General features: G+C 42.4%; 1 protein-coding gene across 1 annotated transcript in view; it reads right to left on the reverse strand.

The window, feature by feature from the left end:
• Positions 1-2,121: 2,121 nt before the first annotated feature.
• Positions 2,122-11,983, reverse strand: part of LOC109900125 (contactin-associated protein-like 2) — a 116,284-nt gene continuing 106,422 nt past the window's right edge. The window contains exons 15-16 of the mRNA XM_031835027.1: positions 7,699-7,770; positions 2,122-4,982 (exon numbers count right to left, since the gene is read on the reverse strand). Of these exons, the coding sequence (XP_031690887.1) occupies positions 4,780-4,982; positions 7,699-7,770 (275 nt within the window). The 3' untranslated portion in view covers positions 2,122-4,779. The remainder of the gene's footprint in view (positions 4,983-7,698; positions 7,771-11,983) is intronic.

Below are 11,983 nucleotides of genomic sequence, written 5' to 3' on the forward strand. Positions count from 1 at the left end.
TCTCAACTTGCCTACCTGGTTAAACAAAGGTGAAATAAAATGTAAAAAAAGAAAATCATCTGACTCTTTTGATCCTCCTCCCCCCTCAGAGCAGCTATCATCACCTCCTCTTCTTCCCTCAGAGCAGCTATCATCACCTCCTCTTCTTCCCTCAGAGCAGCTATCATCACCTCCCCTTCTTCCCTCAGAGCAGCTATCATCACCTCCTCTTCTTCCCTCAGAGCAGCTATCATCACCTCCTCTTCTTCCCTCAGAGCAGCTATCATCACCTCCTCTTCTTCCCTCAGAGCAGCTATCATCACCTCCTCTTCTTCCCTCAGAGCAGCTATTATCACCTCCTCTTCTTCCCTCAGAGCAGCTATTATCACCTCCTCTTCTTCCCCCAGAGCAGCTATCATCACCTCCTCTTCTTCCCTCAGAGCAGCTATCATCACCTCCTCTTCTTCCCTCAAAGCAGCTATCATCACCTCCTCTTCTTCCCTCAGAGCAGCTATCATCACCTCCTCTTCTTCCCTCAGAGCAGCTATCATCACCTCCTCTTCTTCCCTCAGAGCAGCTATCATCACCTCCTCTTCTTCCCTCAGAGCAGCTATCATCACCTCCTCTTCTTCCCTCAGAGCAGCTATCATCACCTCCTCTTCTTCCCTCAGAGCAGCTATCATCACCTCCTCTTCTTCCCTCAGAGCAGCTATCATCACCTCCTCTTCTTCCCTCAGAGCAGCTATCATCACCTCCTCTTCTTCCCTCAGAGCAGCTATCATCACCTCCTCTTCTTCCCTCAGAGCAGCTATCATCACCTCCTCTTCTTCCCTCAGAGCTGCTATCATCACCTCCTCTTCTTCCCTCAGAGCAGCTATCATCACCTCCTCTTCTTCCCTCAGAGCAGCTATCATCACCTCCTCTTCTTCCCCCAGAGCAGCTATCATCACCTCCTCTTCTTCCCTCAGAGCAGCTATCATCACCTCCTCTTCTTCCCTCAGAGCAGCTATCATCACCTCCTCTTCTTCCCTCAGAGCAGCTATCATCACCTCCTCTTCTTCCCTCAGAGCAGCTATCATCACCTCCTCTTCTTCCCTCAGAGCAGCTATCATCACCTCCTCTTCTTCCCTCAGAGCAGCTATCATCACCTCCTCTTCTTCCCCCAGAGCAGCTATCATCACCTCCTCTTCTTCCCTCAGAGCAGCTATCATCACCTCCTCTTCTTCCCTCAGAGCAGCTATCATCACCTCCTCTTCTTCCCTCAGAGCAGCTATCATCACCTCCTCTTCTTCCCTCAGAGCAGCTATCATCACCTCCTCTTCTTCCCTCAGAGCAGCTATCATCGTCTCCTCTTCTTCCCTCAGAGCAGCTATCCTGGCCTCCTCTTCCTCCCTCAGAGTAGCTATCCTGGCCTCCTCTTCCCCCCTCAGTGTAGCTATCTTGGCCTCCTCTTCCCCCCTCAGAACAGATATCCTGGTCTCCTCCACCTCTCTCTGTGCAGCTATCCTGGCCTCTTCCTTCCTCAGTGCAGCTATCCTGGCCTCCTCTTCCTCCCTCAGAGCAGCTATCCTGGCCTCCTCTTCCTCTCTCAGAACAGCTATCTTGGCCTTCTCTTCCTCCCTCAGTGCAGCTATCCTGGCCTCCTCTTCTGCTTCTACATATAAACGGTTGAAGTTTATCAAACTCATATTTAATCAGCCTAAATCATATGATCTGCATAGCAAAAAAAAGGTATGTTTAACCAAGCTTCTCCTCCAATGAGAGGATGATTCATTGAAGGAAGTCTATATACTGTATTTATAAACAACTCACAGATGAAGTTGTTATTTCTATGTGTCTTTGAGACTTATCCTCCAGACAGAAAAGGCTGACATTCTCACAGTGCAGACTGCAGAGCACCTCAGACCCTGTTGCTTGACCTCTTGGGGTTCTTTCCTGTAAGAAGGCCTCACACTGGTTCTTTGGAGCCAAGTTAGGGGAAGCATCCTTCCCCTAACTCACCCCCTCTTTCTATCCCTCTATTACTCTATTTTTCTCTACCACCCTCTCTCTCTCTCACCATTCTTTTCTCTCTCACAACCACACATACCCAACATGTTCCATCACTGACAAGCCCCACTCCCCAGGTGAATACACTGTAGCCCTGGGTGCAAACACTGTCTTTATTGAAATGTAGAGCTGAAAGCAGGACTCAGGTGACTGACAGTAGCCTGGTGGCTAGATGTGGCATGACAACAAACCCAGGAACAGACATGTTTATTGGTGACATGTTGATTGCCTTGTCTTGGGGCTTTTCATTTCCATCTTCCTGTGTGTGTGTCCTTAGTGTGGAACCTTCTGAGACGACATACAGACGTTTCACAACAAACCACTGCGGCCAATTTTACAAAACATTAGAGAAAATAAAAAGTATAGAAAACATGAACCATTACGACAAGCAACAAAAAATGGCAGTCATGACATCACATTGTAACCGGGCAATGCCAGTATGAAGTAAACATTTGTAAAGCCTGATATACATGATAAATACATTTGAATATAAACAATATGTACATGTTTAAAAAAAGAAAGAAAGGAAATAAGTTGCAATTTACTGTCTCTATCACCATGGGTCTGGTTCTAACACCATGGGTCTGGCTCTAACACCATGGGTCTGGTTCTAACACCATGGGTCTGGATCTAACACCATGGGTCTGGATCTAACACCATGGGTCTGGCTCTAACACCATGGGTCTGGTTCTAACACCATGGGTCTGTCTCTAACACCATGGGTCAGTCTCTAATACCATGGGTCTGGTTCTAACACCATGGGTCTGTCTCTAACACCATGGGTCAGTCTCTAATACCATGGGTCTGGTTCTAACACCATGGGTCTGGCTCTAACACCATGGGTCTGGTTCTAACACCATGGGTCTGGTTCTAACACCATGGGTCTGGCTCTAACACCATGGGTCTGGTTCTGACACCATGGTGTTGTGTTGCTGTGTTGTGTTACCAAGAGGAAGGCTAAAAGGCAGTCTCCTGAAGGCACAGTTGGTTAAACCATTCAACACGGTAGAACCAAGCCTCAACCCTTCACCCTTGACCCCAAAGACTTGTCCTATGGAACATAGGCTACACCCCCCCCCCCCCCCCCCCGTATGCCACCGACCCCATCTACACACACAAATACAGCACTCTCAACATCCAATGAGACAAACTCAGCTGAGTTTGATACAAGTATCATGATCGATCTCATCGATCAATCAATCAAATTTGTGAAATAAACATGAGAAGCTACACTGAGTGTATTAAACATTAGGACCACCTGCTCTTTCCATGACAGACTGACCCAGTGAATCTAGTTGAAAGCTATGATCCCTTATTGATGTCACTTGTAAAATCCACTTCAATCAGTGTAGATGAAGGGGAGGAGACAGGTTAAAGAAGGATTTTTAAGCCTTGAGACAATTGAGACATGGATTGTGTATGAGCCATTCAGAGGGTGAATGGGCAAGACAAACTATTTAAGTGCCTTTCAACAGGGTATGTTAGTAGGTGCCATGCGCTTTGGTTTGAATGTGCCAAGAACTGCAACGTTGCTGGGTTTTTCACACTCAACAGTTTCCTGTGTATATCAAGAATGGTCCACCACCCAAAGGACATCCAGCCAACTTGACACAACTGTGGGAAGCATTAGAGTCAACATGGGCCAGCATTCCTGTGGAATGCTTTCGACACCTTGTAGAGTCCATGCCCTGACTAAATTAGGCTGTTCTGAGAGCAAAAGGTGGTACAACCCAATATTAGGAAGGTGTTCTTAATGTTTTGCGCCTTCAGTGTAAGACAAGTGTTTGGAAACAGAAAATACACTGAAAGTTCAAGAGCTCACTTGTTCTCAGAGGAAGGACAGAAAGAAAACTGCCATGCAGTGTGTAGCTATGCTTCTGCCATGTTTTCCCATCATGCATTGAGACATTCCTCTCCAACCATCGATGAGAAGGTCTTCTTGTGGATACAATCTAATGTCATAATTAAATTAAAGTAAACTTCTTTCATTTGTGGATATGTGCTATGCTTAGAAATATTATCTGAAATGTCATGTGAATGTCTTTGTACCAATGTCTCTGAATAAACATATATTAACAAATAAATTAAATATATTTATAAATAACACATATTTACAGCAGGACTTTTGGCATCCATGTTTCTCTGGTTACACCTCTTGGAGTGGTTTGAGAAATACTGTTGGAGTGTATATGGATCATGGACATGTAAACATGACCAACAGAAATGGCAAACTTGTACAGATGATTTGGCATAATCTTTCAGATCTCAGTTGAAAAAACAAACAAGTCTTTGCTAGCATATGTTCCATTATTATTATACAGAGGTCAAATACATAGGTCAAATACTTGAGCTGTGCTTGATTTAGTTTGCCTGGTACATCGGAGACAATAGAATAGTCCTAAAGGTGCAAAATCCAAGCTAAATCAAGTGCACTTCTAAAAACCTAAAGTGTTTGAATGTATTTGATCCAGATCTGCTGTTATATAACTATTCTGTATTCAAAGGTCTCGTGGAAACTCCTGAACACAATACAAAGAAAGACTATGTACAGATTTAGTCTCTCAACTCTCAACGCAACCTTCCATTAAACTGTCTCGTCTTTCTTCTGCAGTTCATCGGATTTCTGTACACCCTCTTTCACCCACTCCCAATCCCTCCTCCATTCAGTAGACGTCTCCATCCATCTCTCCTGTGATTGGTCAACAGATGAACATCCCACTCTCCAATCCTCATCTGTTTTTCAATTGGCAGTTAGATGAACCACTCTTTCTTTGATTCCTCTATGGTTTCCGGGTTGGTTTCGGCGCAGATGATGGTGGTGTCTGCTGATTCGCCACTGGCTGGCTCCGCCCCTTTCGATTCATTGGTGTGGTATGAGCCCTTGTGACGAAACATGTAGCGAATCAGGAACACCAGCGTGCACAGGACGGTGAAGATAACCACGGCAATGATACCTGGGGGCAGATATAAATAAGTAGATTTAGAAATAGTTAGAAAATAATGGATATTGATAGAATGTATATTGATAGATATTAATAGAATGTACATTGATAGATATTGGTAGTCATTGACGTGTCAAACCGGGGGAACTGTTGTCCGGACCTCTGGCAGTCTCTATGGGCGTGCCACAGGGCTCAATTCTCGGGCCGACTCTTTTCTCAGTATATATCAATGATGTCGCTCTTGCTGCTGGTGATTCTCTGACCCACTTCTATGCAGATGACACCATTCTGTAAACATCTGGCTCTTCTTTGGACACTGTGCTAACAAACCTCCAAATGAGCTTCAACGCCATACAACACGCCTTCCGTGGCCTCCAACTGCTTTTAAATGCTAGTAAAACTAAGTGCATGCTCTTCAACCGATCGCTGCCCGCACCCTCCCGTCCGACTAGCATCACTACTATGGACAGTTCTGACTTAGAATATGTGGACAACTACAAATACCTAGGTGTCTGGTTAGACTGTAAACTCTCCTTCCAGACTCACATTAAGCATCTCCAATCCAAAATTACATCTAGAATCGGCTATTCCTATTTCGCAACAAAGCCCACTTCACACATGCTGCCAAACATACCCTCGTAAAACTGACTATCCTACCGATCCTCGACTTCGGCAATGTAATTTACAAAATAGCCTCCAACACCCTACTCAGCAAACTGGATGTAGTCTATCACAGTGCCATCTGTTTAATCACAAAAGCCCCATATACTACCCACCACTGCGACCTCTATGCTTTCATTGGCTGGCCCTCACTAAATATCCGTCGCCAGACTCACTGGCTCCAGGTCATCTATAAGTCTTTGCTAGGTAAAGCTCTGCCTTATCTCAGCTCACTGGTCACCATAGCAACACCCACCCGTAGCACGTGCTCCAGCAGGTATATTTCACTGGTCATCCCCAAAGCCAACACTTCCTTTGGCCGCCTTTCCTTCCAGTTCTCTGCTGCCAATGACTGGAACAAATTGTAAAAATCTCTGAATCTGGAGTCTTATATCTAACTCTCTAACTTTAAGCATCAGCTGCCAGAGCAGCTTACCGATCACTGTACCTGTACACAGCCAATCTGTAAATAGCACACCTCATCCCCATATTATTACTTACCCTCTTGCTCTTTTGCACCCAGTATCTCTACTTGCACATCATCATCTGCACATCTATCACTCCAGTTTTAATGCTAAATTGTAATTATTTCACCTCTATGGCGTATTTATTGCCTTACCTCCCTACTCTTCTACAGTTGCACACACTGAACATAGATCTTTCTATTTTTCTTTTATATTGTGTTATTGACTGTACGTTTATTTATGTGTAACTCTGTGTTGTTGATTTGTCGCACTGCTTTGCGATAGATATTATTTGCGATAGATATTGATAGAATGGATATTGACAGAATGGAAACTGATAGATATTGATAGCATGGATATTGATAGAATGGATATTGATAGATATTGACAGAATGGATATTGATAGATATTGATAGAATGTATATTGATAGATATTGATATATATTGATAGAATGTATATTGATAGATATTGATGGAATGTATATTGATAGATATTGATAGAATGTATATTGATAGATATTGATAGAATGTATATTGATAGATATTGATAGAATGTATATTGATAGATATTGATAGAATGTATATTGATAGATATTGATAGAATGTATATTGATAGATATTGATAGAATGTATATTGATAGATATTGATAGAATGTATATTGATAGATATTGATAGAATGTATATTGATAGATATTGATAGAATGTATATTGATAGATATTGATAGAATGTATATTGATAGATATTGCTAGAATGTATGTTGATAGATATTGATAGAATGTATATTGCTCGAATGTATATTGCTAGAATGTATATTGATAGAATGTATATTGATAGAATGTATATTATGGATATTGATAGAATGTATATTGATAGATATTGATAGAATGTATATTGATAGAATGTATATTGATAGATATTGATAGATATTGATAGAATGTATATTGATAGAATGTATATTGATAGATATTGATAGATATTGATAGATATTGATAGAATGTATATTGATAGAATGTATATTGATAGAATGTATATTGATAGATATTGATAGAATGTATATTGATAGAATGTATATTGATAGATATTGATAGATATTGATAGAATGTATATTGATAGATATTGATAGAATGTATATTGATAGAATGTATATTGATAGAATGTATATTGATAGATATTGATAGAATGTATATTGATAGAATGTATATTGATAGAATGTATATTGATAGGATAGATATTGATAGAATGTATATTGATAGATATTGACAGAATGTATATTGATAGAATGTATATTGATAGAATGTATATTGATAGATATTGATAGAATGTATATTGCTAGAATGTATATTGATAGAATGTATATTGATAGGATAGATATTGATAGAATGTATATTGATAGATTTTGACAGAATGTTAAAGTTGGAGCAAAATGTTACTGAAGCAAATACATGATTTGTTGACATCGTGTAGGCCCATGGGAAACACATCTGGAGACAACTGAATATCAGTAGATCAAGATGACATCTGGACCTGGCAGAGGGTCACGTCTCTGTGGAACATGGCAGTTTAGGATAAGAGAAGTCTGAATAGGGGCCCTACTGGACATACCTCCTATAATGGCTGAGTTCCTGTTGACTCCATCTGGGATCACTCGCTCCTCGTTGAATGGGAACTCTGCACCTAGAGACACAGATATTTACTTTCAGCTATACTCATCTAGCCATCTTAAGGTAAATGTACTAACTGTGGATAAAATCGTATGCTAAATGACTGAAATGTAAATGTAATACACCCCCCCCCCCACACACACACACAACAATCAACTGTAAATCAAATCAAATCAAATCAAATTTATTTATATAGCCCTTCGTACATCAGCTGATATCTCAAAGTGCTGTACAGAAACCCAGCCTAAAACCCCAAACAGCAAGCAATACAGGTGTAGAAGCACGGTGGCTAGGAAAAACTCCCTAGAAAGGCCAAAACCTAGGAAGAAACCTAGAGAGGAACCAGGCTATGTGGGGTGGCCAGTCCTCTTCTGGCTGTGCCGGGTGGAGATTAAAACAGAACATGGCCAAGATGTTCAAATGTTCATAAATGATCAGCATGTTCGAATAATAAGAAGGCAGAAGAGTTGAAACTGGAGCAGCAGCACGGCCAGCTGGACTGGGGACAGCAAGGAGTCATCATGTCAGGTAATCCTGGGGCATGGTCCTAGGGCTCAGGTCCTCCGAGAGAGAGAAGGAGAGAATTAGAGAACGCACACTTAGATTCACATAGGACACCGAATAGGACAGGAGAAGTACTCCAGATATAACACACTGACCCTAGCCCCCCGACACATAAACTTCTGCAGCATAAATACTGGAGGCTGAGACAGGAGGGGTCAGGAGACACTGTGGACCCATCCGAGGACACCCCCGGACAGGGCCAAACAGGAAGGATATAACCCCACCCACTTTGCCAAAGCACAGCCCCCACACCACTAGAGGGATATCTTCAACCACCAACTTACCATCCTGAGACAGGGCCAAGTATAGCCCACAAAGATCTCCGCCATGGCACAACCCAAGGGGGGGCGCCAACCCAGACAGGATGACCACATCAGTGAATCAACCCACTCAGGTGACGCACCCCTTCCAGGGACGGCATGAGAGGTTCCCAGTAAGCCAGTGACTCAGCCCCTGTAATAGGGTTAGAGGCAGAGAATCCCAGTGGAAAGAGGGGAACCGGCCAGGCAGAGACAGCAAGGGCGGTTCGTTGCTCCAGAGCCTTTCCGTTCACCTTCCCACTCCTGGGCCAGACTACACTCAATCATATGACCCACTGAAGAGATGAGTCTTCAGTAAAGACTTAAAGGTTGAGACCGAGTTTGCATCTCTGACATGGGTAGGCAGACCGTTCCATAAAAATTGAGCTCTATAGGAGAAAGCCCTGCCTCCAGCTGTTTGCTTAGAAATTCTAGGGACAATTAGGAGGCCTGCGTCTTGTGACCGCAGCGTACGTGTAGGTATGTACAGCAGGACCAAATCAGAGAGATAGGTAGGAGCAAGCCCATGTAATGCTTTGTAGGTTAGCAGTAAAACCTTGAAATCAGCCCTTGCTTTGACAGGAAGCCAGTGTAGAGAGGCTAGCACTGGAGTAATATGATCACATTTTTTGGTTCTAGTCAGGTTTCTAGCAGCCGTATTTAGCACCAACTGAAGTTTATTTAGTGCTTTATCCGGGTAGCCGGAAAGTAGAGCATTGCAGTAGTCTAACCTAGAAGTGACAAAAGCATGGATTCATTTTTCTGCATCATTTTTGGACAGAAAGTTTCTGATTTTTGCAATGTTACGTAGATGGAAAAAAGCTGTCCTTGAAATGGTCTTGATATGTTCTTCAAAAGAGAGATCAGGGTCCAGAGTAATGACGAGGTCCTTCACAGTTTTATTTGAGACGACTGTACAACCATTAAGATTCATTGTCAGATTCAACAGAAGATCTCTTTGTTTCTTGGGACCTAGGACAAGCATCTCTGTTTTGTCCGAGTTTAAAAGTAGAAAGTTTGCAGCCATCCACTTCCTTATGTCTGAAACACATGCTTCTAGCAAGGGAAATTTTGGGGCTTCACCATGTTTCATTGAAATGTACAGCTGTGTGTCATCCGCATAGCAGTGAAAGTTAACATTATGTTTTCGAATAACATCCCCAAGAGGTAAAATATATAGTGAAAACAATAGTGGTCCTAAAACGGAACCTTGAGGAACACCGAAATTTACAGTTGATTTGTCAGAGGACAAACCATTCACAGAGACAAACTGATATCTTTCCGACAGATAAGATCTAAACCAGGCCAGAACTTGTCCGTGTAGACCAATTTGGGTTTCCAATCTCTCCAAAAGAATGTGGTGATCGATGGTATCAAAAGCAGCACTAAGGTCTAGGAGCACGAGGACAGATGCAGAGCCTCGGTCCGATGCCATTAAAATGTAATTTACCACCTTCACAAGTGCCGTCTCAGTGCTATGATGGGGTCTAAAACCAGACTGAAGCATTTCGTATACATTGTTTGTCTTCAGGAAGGCAGTAAGTCGCTGCGCAACAGCCTTTTCTAAAAATTTTGAGAGGAATGGAAGATTCGATATAGGCCGATAGTTTTTTATATTTTCTGGATCAAGGTTTGGCTTTTTCAAGAGAGGCTTTATTACTGCCACTTTTAGTGAGTTTGGTACACATCCGGTGGATAGAGAGCCGTTTATTATGTTCAACATAGGAGGGCCAAGCACAGGAAGCAGCTCTTTCAATAGTTTAGTTGGAATAGGGTCCAGTATGCAGCTTGAAGGTTTAGAGGCCATGATTATTTTCATCATTGTGTCAAGAGATATATTACTAAAACACTTGAGCGTCTCTCTTGATCCTAGGTCCTGGGAGAGTTGTGCAGACTCAGGACAACTGAGCTTTGAAGGAATACGCAGATTTAAAGAGGAGTCCGTAATTTGCTTTCTAATAATCATAATCTTTTCCTCAAAGAAGTTCATGAATTTATCACTGCTAAAGTGAAAGTCATCCCCTCTTGGGGAATGCTGCTTTTTAGTTAGCTTTGCGACAGTATCAAAAAGGAATTTCGGATTGTTCTTATTTTCCTCAATTAAGTTTGAAAAATAGGATGATCGAGCAGCAGTAAGGGCTCTTCGGTACTGCACGGTACTGTCTTTCCAAGCTCGTCGGAAGACTTCCAGTTTGGTGTGGCGCCATTTCCGTTCCAATTTTCTGGAAGCTTGCTTCAGAGCTCGGGTATTTTCTGTGTACCAGGGAGCTAGTTTCTTATGAGAAATGTTTTTAGTTTTTAGGGGTGCAACTGCATCTAGGGTATTGCGCAAGGTTAAATTGAGTTCCTCAGTTAGGTGGTTAACTGATTTTTGTCCTCTGGCGTCCTTGGGTAGACAGAGGGAATCTGGAAGGACATCAAGGAATCTTTGTGTAGTCTGTGAATTTATAGCACGACTTTTGATGTTCCTTGGTTGGGGTCTGAGCAGATTATTTGTTGCAATTGCAAACGTAATAAAATGGTGGTCCGATAGTCCAGGATTATGAGGAAAAACATTAAGATCCACAACATTTATTCCATGGGACAAAACTAGGTCCAGCGTATGACTGTGACAGTGAGTGGGTCCAGAGACATGTTGGACAAAACCCACTGAGTCGATGATGGCTCCGAAAGCCTTTTGGAGTGGGTCTGTGGACTTTTCCATGTGAATATTAAAGTCACCAAAGATTAGAATATTATCTGCTATGACTACAAGGTCCGATAGGAATTCAGGGAATTCAGTGAGGAACGCTGTATATGGCCCAGGAGGCCTGTAAACAGTAGCTATAAAAAGTGATTGAGTAGGCTGCATAGATTTCATGACTAGAAGCTCAAAAGACGAAAACGCCATTTTTTTGTTGAAAAATTTAAATTTGCTATCGTAAATGTTAGCAACACCTCCGCCTTTGCGGGATGCACGGGGGATATGGTCACTAGTGTAGCCAGGAGGTGAGGCCTCATTTAACACAGTAAATTCATCAGGCTTTAGCCATGTTTCAGTCAGGCCAATCACATCAAGATTATGATCAGTGATTAGTTCATTGACTATAATTGCCTTTGAAGTAAGGGATCTAACATTAAGTAGCCCTATTTTGAGATGTGAGGTATCATGATAAACACACTACAGAGCGATGAATCAACACCAGGCCAAGCTGTCTAGTCTCCCACTAATAGGCTTTTATCCCTCCTGATGTACAGATCTGTCAGGTCTGTCAGGTAGACGAGTAGAGAGAGGGAGAGAAGAGAGTTGGTGGGTGGATGAGAGATTGTTATGACAGACAAGCATTAAGCTAATGAGAGAGAGAGAGAGAGAGAGAGAGAGAC

Source organism: Oncorhynchus kisutch, linkage group LG11, assembly GCF_002021735.2.
Source record: "Oncorhynchus kisutch isolate 150728-3 linkage group LG11, Okis_V2, whole genome shotgun sequence".
NCBI classification, from domain to species: Eukaryota; Metazoa; Chordata; class Actinopteri; order Salmoniformes; family Salmonidae; genus Oncorhynchus; species Oncorhynchus kisutch.